At 43.2% G+C, this 22,791-nt stretch overlaps 1 protein-coding gene across 3 annotated transcripts in view; it reads right to left on the reverse strand.

Moving 5' to 3' along the window:
- usp10 (ubiquitin specific peptidase 10) overlaps positions 1–22,791 on the reverse strand; it is a 105,320-nt gene that overhangs the window by 6,720 nt on the left and 75,809 nt on the right. For all 3 annotated transcript variants that reach the window (XM_084337722.1, XM_084337721.1, XM_084337720.1), the window contains 7 exons: positions 20,958–21,049; positions 18,617–18,726; positions 15,336–15,394; positions 14,016–14,119; positions 6,831–6,930; positions 3,262–3,442; positions 1,531–1,696 (listed from right to left, as the gene is read on the reverse strand). In XM_084337722.1, coding sequence (XP_084193848.1) covers positions 1,531–1,696; positions 3,262–3,442; positions 6,831–6,930; positions 14,016–14,119; positions 15,336–15,394; positions 18,617–18,726; positions 20,958–21,049 — 812 coding nt within the window. The remainder of the gene's footprint in view (positions 1–1,530; positions 1,697–3,261; positions 3,443–6,830; positions 6,931–14,015; positions 14,120–15,335; positions 15,395–18,616; positions 18,727–20,957; positions 21,050–22,791) is intronic.

The following is a 22,791-nucleotide window of genomic DNA, read 5'->3' on the forward strand; positions in this document are numbered from 1 at the left end:
TATTGTCAAAAGTATGCATAATGTTGTGTTAATTCCACAACAAGAGATATGTAATGTTAATTACCTGAAATTAACAAAAATGTTGGGGGGGGGACCCTGCATATATCGGTAACGGTTGATATCGGTATCGGAAATTAAGAGTTGGACAATATCGGTATAGGTAAAAAAGCCAATATCGAGCATCCCTATAAGGAAGTCAATGAGAGGATGGGGAAATTTGCGAACGCCTAAACTATATCTTAAATTATGGCTATGGGTCAACATGTACGAAACAGAGTTTTTTCATTGGTACATTTCCGTTTTATACTGCTTTGAATACGAGTATAGTTTTGGAGATTTCTAGTGATTCCAGAAAAATCCGCAAAAATAGCCATTTACTGGAATACACAAAACACGTTGTAATTTTTCTGCTGATTTATGAATAGTTTTCAAATAAACGCTAGATTATCGATAGTATACGTGTACTTATGCACGCTAGAGAAGCGGGCTGAAAAATCGATTATCCATGCCATGGATATGGCTAACGCTACGCACGCGCACACACACGCTGCGATGGCGGAGAAAAAAACATCCGATTAACCCAAGACTGGTAACATAGAGTCCTTACCTCACATCAGATGTTCTGCAAAAAGATTAATCCAATTCCTGATCGCCATTCCAAATATTGATCGCGTTTATTGATCCAACGTTATAGCACTAAAACTGCTTGCCCGAGAAGGGAACCCCGGGGAGCGGAGTTTTTTTCTGATGCAGTCCCACCCGATCCAATCCAATGATGTGCAATACCAGACGATAGGTGGCGGTATTTGCCCTTTGAGCCCAGACCCATTCCCAATGATAACGTCAGCGTCAGGCTGGATGGATGAAAAATGAATGGATATTGCTAATAAAAGAAATAACGGATTAAAACCCGAGTTTTCTCGGGTTTTGGCACTCAACGCATGGCGAGTTAACCCGACTAATCTTGTGGTTGGCACCTTTTTGTAAGGACGCCAAAACAGATTTATTAATCTTTTTATTTTATTTTTTCACAGTCGCCAACATTAGCTTTCCCAGGAACCTGTAGCGGCCATAGCTTGCAAATAGGCAAACGTGCAACGTGCTAAGTAAGTGAATGACATTCCAGACACCTTGAGTAGCCTGTACTAGAGGCTGATAATGAAATCACATATGAGCATGCAAGATGATAAATAATAATCATAATAATAATAAGGATGTCAATGCCTTCATTTAGGTTCCGACAATCAACTCTTTCATATTGTTCTTCCTTCTTTCGCTGCATTTAAAAGTATGATCTCCGATCACTGTGTGTCAACTTCTAACTGTCTTAGCGGTTGTTTTAGTGTTTATTCTATTGTGCCTATATGTATGAAACTGCTGATAAACTGTCTTGTTTTGTAAGCCCATCGTTGCTGTAAATGAGGGTAACCTCAGTGTCTTACGAGTTGAAATAAAGGTTTGAAATTAAATTAAATATCACTGGCATAGAAAAAGGAATGTAAGAAATGTGGCCATGAAGCCTAGCCCGACCTCCTGCTTGGTTTTCGTAGTGTACCCCTGGACCGACTCTCGTGCCACTAGGGTTTCCAGTGCCTCCTGGACAGTGCGGATCTTCTCAGACTGGATGTCCAGCTGCAGAGTGAAGAATGGCTGCAGGGTGGCCGATTCCTTCGAGTTCTGTTGGTACACCACCGATCTGACACGGACACAAACACACACCAGGTTAGATATACGGATGATGCCATGTTCAAACATAGCGGATCTTCAAGGCCGTCTTACAACACTTCATGATCCCCCAGGAGTGTTATTTCACTCCCAAGGAGGCTCATCTCATCAAAATTTCCATCTACTGCTACTTTGAAGAGGTATAATTATAACCTTTCAAGATTTCAGGCAGACAATAGCATTGCAAGAGCGAATCATCTTCAATTTGTTCTCCCCAACTAGACTTTTTAAATTCTCCCAAAATCTCACGACTTTGTGGGAAAAGTGCTGAAAGGCTAAATTGCCTAAAACCCTGGCCTCCACTGACAGTGAAAAGGTCATATTAAATCACTTCAATCATGGGCAAATAATTTCAAAGTTGTTAGTGATCCTTCCCCTCAAACCACTCACACCGACTAGTCACTGAAAACACTGAATATAGCCAAGCATGGTGGCTGAAACTTAAGCGCACTGAAATTTACACCACTTAACAAACTCATACCATTTCTCTCTGTAAGCTACAGATTCTGGGAAAATAACTCTGAAAGCGCCATACAACCCAGTCATGCCAGACCAGAACCTCGCGGAGCATGTAATTTAGGCGAGCTATAGACAGAGGTTCTTCACTTTCAAACTTGTTTTGTGATTCTTTATTTGTGAATGTGTGCCCCACGCCTTGGTCGTCAAGCCTGCCGACCACAGCCGGCCCACAACAGCTGTTATTCTGAAGAGTTGCGGTGTTGTTCCACAGGCTGGAGACGGCTGGTGGCGGGACTGTTTGTGATGGCACCCCGAGCAGAGGTCGGCCTCCAGAGGCAGAAGTAGGGCAGCAGGCCCAGGAGGCTCAGATAAAGACGGCACTGCGACTGGTCAAGCTCTCGTGTCATAACGGGCAGCGCAGCCACGGCCAATGAAAAGAAAGGCATGAACGCCACTGGCTGCTACTTTGTATTAAGAAAAACAAGCTCCAGGCCGAAGGAGAAATGCTCCGTGGCTCACCATGTTGCAGAATATCAAGTAAGGGGTCTCCAAGCCATGAGGATTTAACTATAGACTCATGAGGAGAAAGACACTATGGAGACTAAAACACTGTCTCCAAACTACTGCATGGAAGACAAATAGAAGCCAATTACAAAATGTGTCATTGTATTAGATCGCAGACATCTTGGTAGCAAACAGGTGATTGTAATAAAATAGTAGGTGACCATCATTAAATGACACTCATGGCCAATGAGCTGTGGCATTGTGCCATATTGTATGGTAAAACACATCATGACAATACACCTCTGCCTGGAGGTTCCGTGGGAAAGAAAGTTCAACTTAGGAGCGATATTCAGCCCCTTCCCCGGTAAGCTAGTATGACATGTTTGTATCAAATGACCCCTTGGGATCTAAAGTGTCATACGATATCACTGGCTCTGATCTAGCTTAAAAGCTGAGCCCAGAGCCAGCCTTCAAAAGTCAATAATGTCAATGTTAATATTGGACTATCCAGCAGGTCTCAGAGGGTTGAAAGTAGGTGGAGGTAACGATAGGCGTAGCCATCCGTCAGCTTACCTGGTGTGTCCACCGAATATGTCAGTGATAGGTGTGCGGACAAAGTCAGCTTGGCGGGTGATTGAGGTCTTGTTTCGGGGGCCGACTTGCTCCCACTCGTCCTCGCTGCCCTCCTCCTCCTTATTAGCAGCATCGTCGTCCACTCCCGGCGAGGCCTCTGGGCCGTTGGCTGTGGGAGACTCTGTGGGAGCGGCAAGAGAACAAAACGGCTTTAGAACAGCCGACATTGGTCATTCACTGAAACAAAATGGCAGAGGTGGGGCCGAGTCAATGTCCCAAGACAATACTGTTGAGTCCAACACTTGACAAAGGCCACAGGCCGAAAGGTTGTGTTATAGTAAATTAAACTTGGGAACACGGCAGACGGTGTGCTGACTTTTTTTCCACAACCAAGACAATACTGGCCATTCCAAAGTCAAGACAGGCAAGTCTCAAACATGTCGCATTTATGAAACTTTGGGGTTTGAGTCCTAAACAAGTCCTAATGCGTTCTTTACTCATTTAAAGCCATTTCAAAATGTTAAAATTCAACAGAGTAATAGTTAATAGTATATTCTATTTAGATAAATTCTGCACTGACACACAACTTCCTTCTCTGCTCACACGACGTGATTGGTATTCCGAGTCATAAGGCTCAAGTCTGAGTGAAGTCATGAGTCATCCATGTTAAGAGTCAAATTGCAAGTCTAGAGTCCACACCTTTGCAACATGGCCATGACGAGAAGAAAACAGCCTTGACATGATGTTTTGGGATGTTGGCGCAATTTGGTTTGGAAAGTCTCCAGGGCCAGTTCTCTCGATGAAACCATGCAACGTCTGATGACCTGTCTGTACAACCATTTATATCCAGCATGTCTCTGGAATCTCGCCCCGAAAGATGCGCATGTGGTTTGGTTGGGGAAGTGCAGATTTGCCCACCAGATGACTATACATTCAGTCCAAGAGGACAGAGAAAGCTGCACTTTGTGTGGCACCCTAGGAAAACCAGATGTGTTGTTGGCAGATACTTCGCCTTCATCACTATATATAGTGCAGTCTGTAAGTCTTAGGGCGTGTTCACACCAGCCTTGTTTAGTCCGGTTCAATCGAACCCTGGAGCATTTTACCCCGTGATGTGGGCTGGTGTGAGCACAGTAATCGAACTCAGGGCCGCACCAAACGACCACACCCTGGCCCACCTGTCTGAGGCAAGTCTGGGTCCGTCTTCAAGTCAACCCTGGAGAGGTTCGTTTGAGGTGTGAAAGCAAACCGAACCAAAGGCAGGAAAAGACCAGAGAAATTGCACATGTAATGAAGCAGTTTGAACAGTTTTTGGTGACATTTCCCCTATTTTTCATCATCGTGTTATTATTTTCATAGCTGGTATAGTACAAATTAGCCAAATAATGTTGTGATACAAAACAATACCTCACATGCATAATTCAGGTGACAGTAGCCTAGACAGTGGTTAATAATAATTTAATGGTAGTGAATAAATGGTGAATGTGTACGTTATTACTAAAGAACCCACATCATATTCTGGTCCCAAAAATAATGCCATTTGATTGCGTTTACATTTTAACAACACATGTTCCTTAGTTCCCTTCCTGCATCATATGACGGAGGCACACGAGGCTGGCTGGGACAGAGCAAGGAGACGCTGTGCCACGCCTAGGAAGGGAGGCTGTCACTGACAACACAGCTCCCATGGTAACGTGGACCTTTCTATTTTTAAACAATTCCACGCATAAATGCATTCAACTGATGCACTTTGGCAACTCGGTTTCCTTCTTACAGAATCAGTCCTAAAGAACACAATTCACCCCCAAAGAGTGATATTTAGCCATATTTAATCAATCCCTGGCGGAGTCAGTGGTCCCTGCCTGCTTCAAGATGTCTACCATCATCCCTGTACCGAAGAAACCCTCCCCAACATGTCCAAATGACTACAGACCGGTGGCACTCACCTCTGTGGTCATGAAATGTTTCGAGAGGCTGGTCAAGGACCACATTTGTGCCTCCCTCCCCAGTGATATGGACCCTATGCAATTTGCATACAGGACAAACAGGTCCACCGACGACGCGGTCTCCCAGGTACTGCACAGCACCCTCTCGCACCTTGACCGTCAGAAGGGGGGCTATGTGAGACTGTTGTTCATTGACTACAGCTCAGCGTTCAACACCATAGTCCCCACCAGACTGGTGGACAAGCTGATCGAGCTAGGTCTGAGCTCCGCCCTGAGCGCCTGGGTACTGGACTTTCTGAACGAAAGACCCCAGGCGGTCAGGGTGGGGGGTCAGACCTCCAACACCATCACCCTGAGCATCGGGTCCCCCCAGGGCTGTGTTCTGAGCCCCCTGCTGTACTCACTCTACACACACGATTGTGTGGCCAAGTTCAGCTCCAACTCCATAGTGAAGTTTGCAGACGACACGGTGGTGGTGGGGCTGATCTCGGACAACGACGAGAAGGCCTACCGGGAGGAGGTTGAGGTACTGGAACGCTGGTGCCAGGACAACAGCCTGCTCCTGAACATTGGTAAAACCAAGGAGCTGATCGTGGATTATAGGAGAGGACAGCAGGAGACGCACACACCACTGATGATTAACGGGGCTACCGTGGACAGGGTGAGCAGCTTTAAGTACCTGGGGGTTCACATCTCAGAGGACCTGACATGGTCAACACACATAGACACAGTAGTAAAGAAGGCGAAACAGCGCCTCTACCACCTGAGACAGTTAAGGAAGTTCAGAGTATCGGGGAAGATACTCCAGTCCTTCTACTCAGGAGCTGTAGAGAGCATCCTGACCGGAAACATCACTGCCTGGTATGGAAACAGCACGGCACAGGACAAGAAGGCCCTACAGAGAGTGGTGCGCTCAGCCGAGCGTACCACGGGTATTGCACTACCTCCCCTGCAGGTTCTATACAACAAGAGGTGCAAATCCAGAGCCTGCAGAATAATGAAAGACCCTCACCACCCCAATAACAGCCTGTTTCAGCTGCTGAGGTCAGGCAGACGCCTGCGAACCCCAGCTACTAGGACAGAGAGGCTTAGGCTTAGCTTCTTCCCCCAGGCCATCAGAGTCCTGAACAATGAACATTGAGTACCACAGAACACTGAACTATCCACACATAAGCACACATGAGCACACACACGACATGCACGCTGTGCACGCTCACACACTAGCAGCCACTTTAACACTTCAACATGAGCGGGCACACACTCATGCGCACACACTCACTGCCAAAAGGAAAAGCCACTTTAAATCAGTATTAGCAACAGTAACAGTGTATTGCACTACCAAAGCTACCTAGCATGTCCTATATGCTCTGTAAATAACTATGTACAGATACCGATTTTGATGTCACACCATGTTACCTGTTACCTGTTATTGCACAATTTCTTTTGTATTGGATTCTATTATATGTTGTACCCACTGTATTGCACATCGTTGCGGGCAAGACCACCCGCATTTCATTGTATACTCGTATGCCGTGACAAATAAAACTCTTGACTTGACTTGAAGAGGGATTTTAACCAATCAGCAATAACTAATCCCCATTGCTTTTAGAACCGAGCGCTTACTCTCTTCCTGAGGTGAGATGAGTTTCTTCAGAGCCAGCATCTCCTCGTGCAGACCATTGAGCGTAAAGCCCAGGTACTCCTCCGCGTCCTCCTGTCGACCCTGAGGGCATGACACAGTCAACAGCACTAATTACAAAACACTGCCAACAGCATCGACTCAGCATGAAAACAACAACAACACACACACACACTGGAATGAGCAGACAGGGAGGCATATATTTCACAGGCAGATAAGAGCAATCTAAACGGCATTAGGAACGGTCAAGAGACCTCGCACAGCCGTTTCATTTGATTCATTTCAATTGCCAATCACAACGGACTCAGCAGGTCTCATTAGTGGACACCAGGTGTGTGTTGACCAATCCCTCTGACTTCAGTTAAAGGAATATGAAACATGTGAGGTTTGGCACAAACAGGGACATTCTCTTCAATGACTCCATGTTCCTAAACACCAGATGAAAGAGTTTAATGATAGTTTAAAAAAATAAATAAAATAAAAAAATTGATGACATTACTAGTGTTTTCAGCGATAATGTAATAAGTCCATAAAAGGTGGGGTAGGCAATTTGAGAGAAATGAGCAACAGTGAGCTTACATGTCTAGCAGAACAGGGTATCTGCAGGTTTCAACAAGTTACATTTAAGACTTTTTAATACCACTTAACACATTGTGGTTGTTGGCCGCGATGCATTGTGTGCCAACAACGAGAAATCTCGTTATTTAATCGTTATTTCTTTTATTAGCGATATCCATAAATTTTTCATCCATCCAGCCTCACGTTATCATTGGGACTGTCTCTGAGCTCGAAAAGGGCAAATACCGCCCCCTATCGTCTCCCGGATGGTATTGCACCCATTGGAATGGACTCAATGGAAATGCATGAGAAAAAAATACATTTAACTTCTCAGGCATGTAACCTGAGACTATTGCATTCATTGAGGGGACTGGAAACAGCGTGGATTATGTGTTTCGAGGTTGGATCGTTGGATCAATAAACGCGATCGATATTTGGAATGGCGATCAGGAATTGGAATAATCTTTTTGCAGAACATCTGATCTGAGGTAAGGAATCTCTTTTACCAGTTTTTGGGTAATCAGATGTTTTTTTCACATATTTCACAACGTGTGTGTGTGGCTGTGTGTGCGTGTATGACGTTAGCGCTGACCAGGTCATGGATAATGGATTTTTCAGCCTGCTTCTCTAGCGTGCATAAGTACACATATACTATCGATAATGTAGCGTTTATTTGAAAACGATTCATAAATAGGCCGAAAAATGACGTGTTTTGTGTATTCCAGTAAATGGCTATTTTCGCGGATTTTTCTGGAATCACTAGAAATCTTCAAAACTATATTCGTATTCAAAACGGAAATGTACTGATGAAAAAACAATCCGTTTCGTACATGTTGACTGCAAGCAAGTCATTGATAAGCGACGGGCGTATTAGACACATAGCCATAATTTAAGATATAGTTTATGCGTTCACAAATGTGCTCGCTCTCTCATTGACTAGAGTGGTGGCACACAAAGTGTTAAGAGCAAAATGTTATGTTAACAATTGCACGACCATACAATTTTTTTTTCTATTTCTTTTTTTCAAAAAACAGTGACACTGAACTTGCACGTTCCATACAAGCTCTTGCCAGACGCACCAAGCTCCCGGTAGCCCAGTGAAAAACTACTTTAATACAAAAACACTTCATATATTAAATATCATTTAATCTCCTGACAGCCGGGCTGCCCCCCCAAAATTTGGATACATGTGCAAATTAAATGTAAGACTTTTTAATACCTTTTAACCTCTTAAGCCTGAGCGGTCTGGTCCGAGATTGATATCACGTCATAAATTCTACAGAATGTATGAATTAATGTTGCGTTTCCCCCCCCCAAAATGTAGCCAAGAGTAAAGACCCTAACCCTGTCAAAACAGCAGTCAACGTGTATATTTTCAGCACTACGTTTGTTTACCAATGATTTTAAGTGTTAGTGAAATATGAGATTTATAGAAATTGCATCGAGTCGGAAATATTTGTTTATTGACGCAAGGACTTGGCGCAACCTAACTTGAGGCCTTATCCAAGTGTTAAGTGTCTGTTGCTAGCAGCTTAACTTGTGTCAGCCGGTTCTGTGCTTTTCGAGCTAATGTAACGTCATTAGTTTCCAAAGGAGAGGAGAGAAAGACCGCGGCTCACATGCAGCTCAAACTACCTGTTGGAATAAATTAATTGATTGATGTTTAACTTGTCCCTGTGCGTGTCCAGTCATTTCGACTAGCAAACTGGGTTTTCAGAAAAAGGCCAGCTATGTGACGCTAATCTCTAGTTAGTATCGTGTATTGCATCAGTGTAATAAGTGTAAGCACAGCAGAGCCCCGCTTCAGACAGAGAGCACAGCGCACATGCACCTCGGTCGGGAGTGTGTAAGCACAGCAGAGCCCCGCTCCGCTTCAGACAGATAGAGCACAGCATATGTAAAGCTGTAAAAGGCCGATCAAGCTTAATAGCTGTACATGCCATTGTTGTTGTGATGTTTTCACACGCGGGGTAAGAGAGAGGTGGGCTATCGCGTCATCGGTTCAGGAGAAGACGCGTATCGCTTGTAAAGATGGTGACGCAGTGGGGGGCGTCTTCAGAATTGCGCACTCTGGGAGCTGGTATCAGAAAGTACCGTCTTCAGGCTGCCAGAATGCAGTGCCGTGTGGCAGAAAGGTGCAAACGATCAAATACTTTGTCTAAAACAACCAAAATCGTTTTAGTCTGGACATGGCATGGACATGAGTGTAGTCTTTTGAGAGAAGAGACCCAGGGCTTTTGAATAAAAAAATACAAATAAAAATCCCAGCTCATTTTTTCTCTTTATTTTCGGGATCATATCTCACCGGTGGAACAAACCTGAACACTATTGCATAAAATAGAACGGTTAGTTTCTCTACCTTTCTGTGAACATCTAGCAAAAAAACAGTGTTGATTAAAAATGGCGGAGCAAAACTGTACTTACAGTAGATTTCATTCATGTTTTTTTGCTGCCCTGTCAGGGGCGGCTGGTGGTACTAAATCCAGATTGAACTCTGCCATTGGAAAGGGGAGATTTGGCCCAATCCATAGATGTGTGAGTTGGCCATAATAAGGTAATTTATAGGGATGTCCGAAACCCTGCATATATCGGTATCGGTTGATATCGGTTGATATCGGTATCGGAAATTAAGAGTTGGACAATATCGGAATATCGGTATCGGTAAAAAAGCCAATATCGAGCATCCCTAGTAATTTATAACATATAACAGGACCTCTGTTGCCAAATTCTCATTGGTCTATCAATGTGCAGTGATGTGGAATGATATATAAAAAAAATTAACAGGAACATGTTCCACTTTAAATACATTTAAAAGCTAGCTTAAACAACTACAGATCCTGTAGTCTTTAGTATCCTTGTGTATTTAAAATGTTTTTTACATTTTTTCAACATTGTAATTGTTGTATTGTATGTATCCGTGTGTATGAGAGGGGGATATGCGCATTAGGGGTGGTGATACTGTATCGATACAGAGACCACATGTATCTATATCTAATTATTCATAAAAAAAGTTGAAAAAAAAATTGTATAAGGAAGTTGCATTGTTCATTTCAATACCTGTAATAATACAGTAGTCCACACATACACACACACATGTGCATTCAGTTAAGTTGGAATATGACTAATACAAACAGTTCAGTTTGTCAGGTACATGCAACACAGATTAGTGTTTACATCTGTCTGCTTGAGAAAATACCATGTTCTGCAATAAAAATGATTGAAGTGAGATGAACAGACTGAACTTTATTTTATTAGATAACATGTTGACAACGTTTTAGTTGAAAAAAGGTAATACATTTAATTTTATCCAAAAAAAAAAAAATATATATATATTATTTTTCGCAATACTCAGCGTATCGCAATATATTTAGTATCGCGATACTATGGTATCGTGAGGTCTCTGGCTATTTCCACCCCTAATGCGCATGTGTGTTTGCGCATAATATGTGTGGGGAGGAGGGGTGTGGGGGAGGAGGGGGGATTTTCTGTGTAGTTATTCTAGATAGGTTTAAGAGGGGGAGGGGTCGCTTATAAGCCCTTGGGTTTTATGACCTTTCCTGCACATTTTAACTGTTCTTTTACTTATTTTTATTCCAGAATGTATGTTTGCAAGTGCAAATAAACACATTTATAGGCCTGATATTCTATAATCATATTTTAAATTGCATGTGTCCGGATGGCAGAATTCAGTACTGTATCTACAAAACCTCCTGTTAATCATCTCTGCCTATTATTCATTTGCTTAGATTTTTTGTACACGTGATCTCAAGAAGGTGCTGAATGAGCTCAGTTGATTGGTTCATTACAATTTACTCAAGCCTAGTAACAGACACAATATTTCTGACACTGGAAATACATTCCCCAAGATCCATAGATGTCCCTAGATACCAAGAACATGCAAATGAACCTTGTTGAAGTGGAGCAATCTTCCATTTACTTGGGTATGTATTTTTAGGCAACATTTCTGAAAATATGGCTAGGGCTTAAGAGGTGAAGGCCTTGATTTGAGAATTGTGAATTGAATACCATGCAGAAATAGAGCTCTGCATCACTGGTCAAGCCTGGTGCTGTGTGCTATGCACAACAAAGGTTTTCTACAGGTCTGCTACAGACTCTTAGGGGCCTTTCTCACTCACTACTCGGGGCCGAATCAGCGCCGGGTCGCGCCCAAAGGGGGTGCGTCTGTCTGAGTGGGAACGCTCACCCCCGTCCCCCGCTGATTCGTCCCCGGGGGCGGTGAACCTGGGACGCTTGAAATAGGTGGTTTCGAGTGCGCGCCGGTGGGAGCGGGGGGCGTGGTGTACAAGCTTGTACCAAAACACGGGAGGCTTCTGTATCAACGTGCTGACACACACAGCGTCGTTACTGTCATGCTTCATGCTTGCTTGAATTTTGGGCAGATAAAAACACACAGCAACAACTGGACAATGTTCAAATGCATTTATTTCTATTAGACCAGTGGTGCCCAACCAGTCGGCCGTGGTCGAACAGGCTAAGCTAACTAGCGTTAGCCGTTAGCTTTGCGTTAGCCATTGCCGTCTATCTATACTACTATACTTGCTGTCTACTATATTTCTATTAGACCAGTGGTGCCCAACCAGTCGGCCGTGGTCGACCAGTAGATCAATTACATGCAATATAATTGCCACGAGCGATGGGATAATGTTAGCTGCTGAACAGGCTAAGCTAACTAGCGTTAGCCGTTAGCTTAGCGTTTGCCACAATGCTATACTATTATACTGGCATATTCCATTCATGTTAGCATGTAAGCTAACAAAATCAGCGCCTATGAGACTAAACTCCGCTTTTGGTGTTCAATTGTGTTGATGTTAGTTTTGTTTCATCAACAAATGAGAGGCATGTATCCGTTTTGTTTATTGCACGTTCTTTGCTGAAAAATAAATGCTACAGTGGCTATACTAGACTAGTACTAGGCTAAGCTAACTAGCGTTAGCCGTTAGCTTAGCATTAGCCCTGGGAAACGCTCAAAAGCTAACTCTACAACACCATCCATTCGTGAGAAGAGGGGGTGGGTTATATTGACAAGGCTTGACAACAGAGGTTCAAATATAACTTCATATTTATTGGTTATTTGTTTTATTTTATATCAGCATCCAGTCTCCACCGTGTCTTCCTGTTTACATTTTCGAGCGTGACATCATCGCCTACGGCAAGATTACAGGCTCAAAACGCAAACCGTAAACAAAACCCAGAGCGCACCAAGACTGAGTGTGTACACAAACTAGAACGGACTGGAACAGAACCGAATGGGTGAGTGAGAAAGGCCCCTTACGGCACGGGCACACTGCTAAGGAATAAACACGGACGGACGGATGGGCGGCTGCCTCTTCACTTCCGCTCCCATGTTAATGGATGCTACTGTGCACACTGGCCGCAAGCGGGAGCGCGCCTCGCGGACGGCTCCCGAGAGGCAAGCTATCTTTTCCGCTTCAATCGGATTCGAGGCGGCGCGGGAGGCGTGCGCCACGCGATTGATTGATTTGAAATTGTATTAACAGATTGCAGAATGGGTACAATACAGTACAGCTCTCTCTTTTTCTCTCTCTTTCTCTCTCTCCAGTCTCTTTCTCCCCCTCTCTTTCTTTCTCTCATTTTCTCTCTAGAGAGAGAGAGAGAGAGGGGGAGGGAGGGAGAGAGAGAGAGAGAGAGAGAGAGAGAGAGAGAGAGAGAGAGAGAGAGCTTGTGCTGCTGCTGGTTCTATCAGGGCTCCGCGCTGCAGCGCGCTAAGAAGTCTGACTCTGTGTGCCAGGCCAGGCGCTCGATCCCGCGAGGGAGCCGCGCGTGAACTTCGTGCGCGTTCAGTGTGCCCGTCCCGTTAGAGGATAGGACAGGCTGTTAACACTTTTAGTGCCACGCCAGGTTTTCTTTTTTACCCCCTTGATGCCACCATCCACTTCAATGTTAACGTTAATATCGCCTAATCTATGTTTTAAATTATGGCTATGTGTCTAATCTGCCCGTCGCTTATCAAAGACTATTTCCCAGTCAGTGCTGTCAAGGCAGATTGTTTTTTTATCGCGTCATTTCCGTTTCAGAGCATTTAGAAAAGCACCCGTTTTGAGATAAAAAAAACAGCCCATTCTGGACCATTCTATGAAAATAGTCTTTTACTGGAATATTCCACAACGTTGATATTCGTCTGCCTTTTTATGAATCGTTTTCAATTATACAACACATGTTCCTTAGTTCCCTTCCTGCATCATATGACGGAGGCACACAAGGCTGGCTGGGACAGAGCAAGGAGACGCTGTGCCACGCCTAGGAAGGGAGGCTGTCACTGACAACACAGCTCCCATGGTAACGTGGACTTAAATCACACAATAGGGAGGTGTAGTGGTTACGTCATTGTTGTTTCCAGCCGGTCCACCTTGCTTGAAATTGCAATCTATGTCCAATGGACACATTTCTAAATCGTCTCGTTTAAAACAAATAAAGCATGAACATTGGCATGTTGTACCTTTCTGTGTGTATTCATCCACAATCTATAGCTCAACATGAAAAAATCTGCAATTAATCATAAAATAATTACGTATAATTTTATTTCAACCAAAAATGCATAAGAGGTTAAGTCCTGATGTGGCATTACCTACCTTCTCAGAAAGACTGGACTTTATGAGAGTGAGGAGTCTGTAAATATAGGTTGGCTCAAAAGCTGCACCAGGTCGGATATCCTTCACCATCTTATCACCTGTAGCTGGGGACACAGCAAAACGTTGGATCAAATTAGTGACGGTAAGAGAATATTACATTAAAAGAGTAACTAAACACATAAGTAATTTTGCTGCCTAGGCTAGAGGTTGATATTTTCACCATGCCGCACCCCGTCTGTGATGTCAAGGTACTATCCTAGTCTGTCTAGGAAAACAAAAAAAAATGTATTCTGACATCACAGACTGGGGTGGGGCAGTATGTGCAGCAGGGTGAAAATATCAACCAATAGGGCAACAAAATGGCCATGGGCTTAGTTACTCAAATAAACATGGGTCTCCGTTAACTCATTGAGCGCCACGCTGTTTTTCCATCTGTACTGCCTGGCGCCAGCGTTATTGAAAATGTTCACAATGTTTGCGGACCCATCGTATATTCTATATTATAGCTATGGAGACACTAGTATGGCTCATTTGACAGGCACTATTTATAGTCCAACATTGACAAACCAGTTAATTTCTACATACTTTAGTTTGTGCGCTATTCCACGCTAAACATTGCCCTGTTTCAAAATAATCCAGTCTAGTTTTCTAGATAGTGAGATATGACGTGTTATATGCATATGCGCAAATCGTTCGGGTTGCTCGCCTGAAACCTATATTATTTCCAAATCAAAAGGTATATACCATGTATAGATGTTTCTTCAAAAAATCATCATGGGGGGGGGGGGGGGGGGGTCGTCGTTTCACGAAGCTGCGATCGTTACCAAAAGCATGCTTTAGGTTCGGTAAAATACGACGCTGTGATCAATACAAAAGCATGTTTTAGGTTCTGTAAAATAGACCTAAAATAGACCTTACCTTAGTCAGAAGGTACTCAAATGAATAATCCATGTAGTTCCATCGCGATCGCCATTACTCGTGTGCATTGGGTCTGGCTATAATACGGGAAACAATAGGTTTCAGGCAAGCAAATCTCAGACAGATGGCTGTGTGCTGATTCACTTTGAGGGGGAAGGGATTCCTGCAGCCGGAGGTAGAGGCACTGAAAGACACCTTAGAGACCCAGTACAAAAGGTAGGCGATACTGCCACCTGTCGGGATTCGGTCGGCATTGCAATTATAACGTAGGCAGCGGTGCCAGGGAGACACAGGCAGAAACAAATCGGAAAAAAAACAAGAAACTCGTTTTTGGCGCTCAACGGTTGGATTTGAAACACGGGAATTCTCATTTTTGGCGCAGAAAGAGTTAAAACATCTTACCTTGCTGCTTGGCTTTAGATGGCACAGGCATGTTGTTGAACTCATTCACCAGCCTCACACTGTAGGTAAACAGACAGGGTGATAATTAATTTAATTAATTGCATTTATATAGGGTGATGTCACTTAAGATACATTCTTACACTGTAGGTAAACAGAGATAGGGTGATGTCACTTAACACATTATCTGCCACGCAGTTTGCCCATCTTATACCCAGGGGTGCAGTCGTAATATCAGAACTGCCTGTACGCTGTTTAAATGACGCCACGTGCACGCACGCTCCCGCGCAATAACACATACATGTTCCCTCGCGTGCGCACAGAACAGATGATTATAATGCATAAATAGTAGGAAACATGTTTGTATAGGAAATTACTAGTTTTAGTTTAGTTTTTGTAAATATTGCCTTGAAATAGAGAAGCTGAAAAAGGTAGCAGGATGTAGCCTTCAATATATAAAGAAATTATATTGTCAACAGATATGGTTGAAAAACAAACAATATTGTAGTTACAATTTCTTTAATTGAATTAACTTAAACTAGAAAAGTAAATAAACTAAATTAACAATGTAACTTACAGTTTACAGTTTCCTTCTGAAGCACAACGAAATTACTCATACTTCCAGTCGGGACCATTTGGTTCCACAGCTCAAGCAAACCCCCACCAATTGGTACAGGGCTTGTATTTTGGTTTTGCACTTCTTTCTTTGTTATGCTATTGGTATCATATTGGTATGCAAAGACTAGGTGATAGATAAATGCCGGGTACTTGGCGCACGGCGTGACGAGTAGAGTGAAAGTTGTGAACGCATTTTTGTGTGCGCGCGTGCACATCCGTGCGCGTACTTCTGATCAGAAAACTGCTGGTTCGGCGTGGTACCGCGGCACCACTGCTTATACCACTCTCTGCCAGCGCTGTAAGCCTATGGAGTCGCTCACCTTCTTTGCAGGGCTATAACTTTTTAAATATTATAGCTATATCGACATTACTATGGCCCATTCAACATCGGGTATCTATCGTTCCGGATGTGGGAACGTTATATTTTTCCATTCATACATTGTCGTGTTAGTACCCTATGTATGTTTTTAGAGTGTAGAGCAGTAATTCCTAGAACGCAAGTTATAGGCCCCGAAGCATAATTATGATACATATATTCAAAAATTCAAATGTATATGATCGGAATACATTATGCTCCATCATGCGTGAAGGAAAGGGGGGGGGGGTCGTTTATGATTCCTTGATTGTCAGTAGGGCTGACCCCTATTAGTCGATTAGTTGACTAATCGGTCAAAAGGAGCCATAGTCGACTGGCCCACCTCTTATTTACAATACCTACAATATATCTCTGCTGGAGGACTTTCCCCGATGCACCGAGCGCCACTTCCGGTTTAGCGTGGAGTGTAACTCGCCCGAAATCCACCAGGCGGCGGTATTGAGGCGTTGCAATATCAGACAGGGTCCAGCTGCCTCCCGGAGGGAGGCTGGATGAATTATGAATGCCATGGCGTAAAAATGTAATAACGATCCCAAAAACGAGTTTACTCGTTGTTGGCGCACAACGATTGGCGGGCAATAACGAGTATACTCGTTGGCGCACAATGTGTTAAGATACATTCGCCGCCAGACCCGAGATATCCCGGGTTAACTCACCAGACCTGAGATTTCTCGGATTTTGGTAGTTTTCTTTTATTCAATATTTTTTATTCATTACAGGTTCACGGACCTCGGTGTCCCCATAGGAAATCATTCTGAGATCCCCAAAGTGCAATACCGGCCACATCCTGCTAGGTGGCAGTATCGCCCACCCTTTGAAACATTATTTCTCACCGTGTGTTACATCTAAACCCATCCGGGCGCAGAATTTAGACAGAGCCAAGTAAATCGCTTCATCCGACCACTTCGAAACACATCTAGCACACTCTATCCATAAGTTGTGCCAAATTATGTCCGGGACCAGATGGACATCAATACTGGAAATCGCGATCAGACAATTGGAATATTCTTTTTGAAATAACCCCGATCAAAGGTAAGGACTATCTGAGTCAATTCCACCTTGATCCTACAATGATTTCATATCGATCCAGCTGATCAGTGTGTGTGGTGTTCAAAACGAATGCCGTTACTGGCTATCAAAGCATTAAAAAAACGACCCCCGCCCCCTTTCATGCATTCATGATGAAACATAATACCCAAGGGGAGCTCCAGTAGCTCACCACGTACCGCGAGTGCTATTTCAGCGCCGTGGACAACCGTGCTCGTCACGGATCTGGGGCTGAGCGAGTTCGAATCCCGGACTGCAGCCGTGCCTTTCCCAGAGTGTCTTCCCCCCCATCTGAACCCTTTCAGCCTGCTTCTGTCGGTCGAACTTGACCAAGTATAAATGCGATAAACGTATAAAAGAGCCAGGGAAATGGCCAAAGTTTAAAAAAAAAGAAACATAATACCCATTATATAAATTTTTATTTGGAAATAGTAGTGTGACTGTCCAGGCAAGAAACGCCAACGCTTATAGCAGAATTCACATAGCGCCCTATAACTCAGCTTTTCAGGAATTAGCCCGGAGGATCACTATACAATATTCACCACGGGATAGCGCGCGAACGTATACATGAAGAAATTATCTCTTTTTTGCATGTTCGACGGAAGAAAGTGACTGTCAAATGACCACAGTATTGTCTCCATAGCTATAATATAGAATATAGATATAGCTCTCCAAACATAGTGACGCACAGTGAAAGTAGGCTATGGAAACCTGGCGCATTAGCTACAAGGATAAGGGTAATGGCTGGCGCCCAATGTGTTAAGATACATTCTTACACTGTAGGTAAACAAGGATGGGGTGACAACAAAATACATTTAAAACAGATAAGTCAAATAATGCATACCATCGATACACTCGACATCAACACACATTTACCCGATTATGCCCCTCAAATAAACTCATTACATCAAGACTCAAATAAATAATGAATTACCTATAATTATTCGAACATATAATATAACTGATAGGGCATACAGATGCTCAGCTCCACCTTTGTTTACACCGTTTATTTTTTTCCTATTTTTATATTCAGAGTTAATTATATTGCCTATATTTATGTCTTTCTACCATTACCTTGACCGTACCTGTAACCCCCCCCCCCTCCCCCTGCTGCTATGCTGCCCGAATTTCTCCATGGGGGGGGGGGGGGGGGGGGGGGGGGGGGGATCAATAAAGGAATATCTTATCTACGTAATTAAAATGCAGGCTCCATCTGAACGGAGCCCCCCCGCTCGTTACTTACAAGTTGTCCATCATGGGCGTGGACGTGCACGGCCTTTGCGTTTCACTGTGCAGAGGGATGGACTTCATCAGGTGGTACATCGGGGGACACGCAATCAGAGCCTGTAGAGTCTGAGTGCAGAGAGTCAAGGAACAGACGGGCCACAGAGGGGCAGCACCACAGACAAAGCATAAACACCACAGACGAAGCATCAGCACCACACAGACTAAAGGCCCCCACATAGTCGGGCGAGACATGCGCTGCATGTCCGCAGTCGTTTGAGCTTTCAGTCTAGCGTACCACCGCGTGCCAATTTCCTACATGTCTCGCACCAGTCTTTCACGGCGTCGTCCAACGATATCAAAATAAAGTCTAGGTTATCTCCGTTTCCAAGATTTCTAAATAGAACTGGCAGTTTTACACACTTCATTTAGAAAAGCCCTTCAAACATCTCAAGTTTCTTCAGATGATGAAATAACGATTAGCGATAGTAAAACAAAATTTAGCGTCAACTACCTGCCAATCCTACCCATTTAATCATGATCCTGCCCTACTCTCACTTGGCACGGAGCGAGTGTTCAGAGTAAAATGCAGATCGGTGTCACATTAAATGCAGGTCGAGCAGCCTTTTGTGTGACACCAAGTGAGCGGCGCAGACGTCCACTTCACACCGTTAGAAAATTGGAGCTTCGTGCTTTGAGTCCGCGGAGTCCGGTTTGCCCGACTATGGGAGGGCCTTAACACATCTTGCGCCAATGACGAGTTATCTCGTTATTGCCCGCCAATCGAATAGCGCCAACAACGAGTAAACTCATTTTTATGATCGTTATTTCCTTTATTCGCTATTGGCATTCATAATTCATCCAGGAAGGCTACGGGAGCCAGCTGGACCCTGTCTGATATTGCAACGCCTCAATACCGCCGCCTGGTGGATTTCGGGCAAGTTGTACTCCACTCTAAACCGGAAGTGGCGCTCTGTGCATCGGGGAAAAGCTCCGGCAGAGATATCTTGTTATGTTGATCAACATACACACTCGAGTGCATGGGATCGCTTTCGAGACGCAAGAATCAATATGCTTTTGGCATTTATTGCGTCATACAAACGGAAAATGGATCTACTGTAGCAGATCGACATCAAATAATTGGAATATTTTTCCTCCAGTCTCATCGGGCACAGGTAAGAGGAATCTAACGTTATTTCCAGCTCGATTGTCCATTTATTTCATTGCAATCTATCCGATCAACGTATGGCGTTGTACTAAAGAAAGCCATTAGTGACAATCAAGGAATCATAAACGACCCCCCCCCCCCTCTTTCCTTCACGCATGATGGAGCATAATGTATAGCGATCATATGCATTTGAATTTTTTTATATAGCGTGTATAGGAACGAAACGCCAATCGATTATGTGCAATACGCGGCGGGGCCTATAACGCGTGTTCTAGGAATTACTGCTATACACTCCAAAAACATACTTATATTCACGACGGTACTAACACGACAATGTATGAATGGAAAAATATAACGTTCCCACATCCTGAATGATAGATACCGATGTCGAATGGGCCATAGTAATGTCGATATAGCTATAATATTTAAAAAGTTATAGCCCTGCAAAGAAGGTGAGCGACTCCATAGGCTTACAGCGCTGGCAGAGAGAGGTATAAGATGGTCAAACTGCAGAATGTGTTAAGCATCAGCACCACAGACTATGCATCAGCACTAGGGGTGGGGGGGGAAATCGATACGTAGTAGTATCGTGATACTTTGCGTGGCGATACTGTATCGATACAGGGACGCCAAGTATCGATATTAAATTTATATAAAATTTAAAAATAAAGATTTTGTATAAGGAAGTTGCATTGTTCATTTCAATACCTGTAATAGTACAGTAGTCCACACACACGCACACATGTGCATTCAGTTAAGTTGGAATATGACTGTAATACAAACAGTTGTTTGTCAGGTACATGCAACACAGATTACAGTGTTTACATCTGTCTGCAATAAAAATTATTGAAGTGAGATAAACAGACTGAACTTTATTTTATTAGATAAAACATGTTGACAGTTTTACTTTGCAGTTGAAAAAAAGTTATAAATCGCAATATATAGCTATATTAATATCGCAATATATTTAGTATCGCAATACTATCGTATCGTGACTCAAGTATCGTGATAGTATCGTATCGTGAGGCCTCTGGTGATTCCCACCCCTAATCAGCACCAGACTAAACATCAGCACCACAGACTAAACATCAGCACCACAGACTAAACATCAGCACCACAGACTATGCATCAACACCACAAGCAGACGTCTCTATTTTAACACTCAATCAAATGTTTCTGAATGAAAGGATACAGCGTTGATATAGCACCAGTTCCCTTTGTTGATCAGTCCTCTCGGTTGCAAAGACACCGGTTTGTGTATCAACTTCACATTCTCAATAAGTTCTGGGAATTCAAACAAATAACACAATTGTCTTCACCAGGTATCCCACCCGTTTACACTCTCGATATAGATGATCAATTTAGCATCTTTCAAAGTTATAATTAGTTAATTGTGTGTGCGTTCACTACACAGAGTGGCCCAAGTCTATGAACATATGGTAGTGAATAAATGGTGAACGTGTACGTTATTCCCAGAGGACCCACATCATTCCGATCCAAAGAAAATAATGACATTCGATTGAGTTTACATTTTAACAACACATGTTCCTTAGATCCCTTCCTGCGTCTTGTGATGGAGGCACACGAGGCTGGCTGGGACAGAGCAAGGAGACGCTGTGCCACGCCTAGGAAGGGAGGCTGTCACTGACAACACAGCTCCCATGGTAACGTGGATTTAATTCACACAAACCAATATAACGCAATACGCATAACTGAATTAGGAAAAAAAACATTGAATCCACAGATATGTGTAGGGATGCTCCAATTTTCTTTTCTCAACAAATTGGCAAAACTGATTTATTAAGTATGATCTTTTTCAGAATTATTTTCAAAGTTTGTTTACCATTGGTGGATACCTTTTCTAACCAAGCTGTATGCAGTTGAAGAAAATGGCTTTACTTGGGATTGATACTTTATCTGCACTGAAGTTGTAGAATGTCTAGTACAAGATGCAATATAATGGAAAGCATCTTACCCATCAGAATAGGCCAATCAATCCCAGACTGATCCTTGATCTTAATTAGAGTGGATCATCCGTTCTTACTGTAACCATCCAATTGTAGCATCCCTTTAATTATAGCCAAATGGCTTTCTACATAAATCTGGTGAGAAGTAAAATGATCACTTAGCAGAGAGCATTTCTCAAGAGGGGAGGGGAGAGAGAATGTGCTATAAATACACACATCTGAATATAGGATTGTGTTGCATGTTGGAAATCAAAGTTAAGGCTCCATCTACACATAACTTATAATTCAGCATGTGTACAGCATGTGTTCTACCCCCTGGGTGGAACAAATGAACCCTTTGCTAAATGCAATACAGAAACAAATACATGACTGTGAGCTCTGAATATCTGGTACGGTGAAAGGCACAATGTATTTGTAGGGTCAAGTGCAGACATATTGCCATATTTGATCAACACTTTTTTTTTTATCTCATCTTTTGTACATGGTCCCCCTGATTTCAGGCTGCCAAAGGTGTTTGGACAGATACAAGATTAGCATTATATTCATTAAGATTGGCAGTCATTGTTTTAGCACGCAATCAAGAACACTGTGTGCAATGGCTTCTAGAAATCTGCAACCGATAAATATCACCCAACTCAATTCTTATTTTTAGTCTTATCTTTACAGTCTACTCGTGTACATTGGCTAAATGAGAATAAGTACACAGGGGTCTCGATTTATCAAACCAGCCTGAAATCATTACACTACCTAAAATAGACGTGAAAAACGTTATTATAATCATCTCTTCCCCCTGCATAATGATTCAACACTGGTTTGATAAGTCAGACATTTCACTTCATAAAACCTCAGAGTATTTTCATGCCAAGCTTGGTCACAGCCAACTCCTGGAGGAAGGATGATACAGTAAGTTAAATACTGAGTAAGACATCAAGTCTAGTGATGTTTATGGGCAACAGGCCCATAAACAGCCCATTTAAAAAAAAATATGTCTTCGTTTTTTTTTATATATATATTTTGAGGAAGGATGATACAGTAAGTTAAATACTGAGTAAGACATCA

This window comes from Notolepis coatsorum, assembly GCF_963971535.1.
Source record: "Notolepis coatsorum genome assembly, chromosome: 20".
NCBI lineage: Eukaryota > Metazoa > Chordata > Actinopteri > Aulopiformes > Paralepididae > Notolepis > Notolepis coatsorum.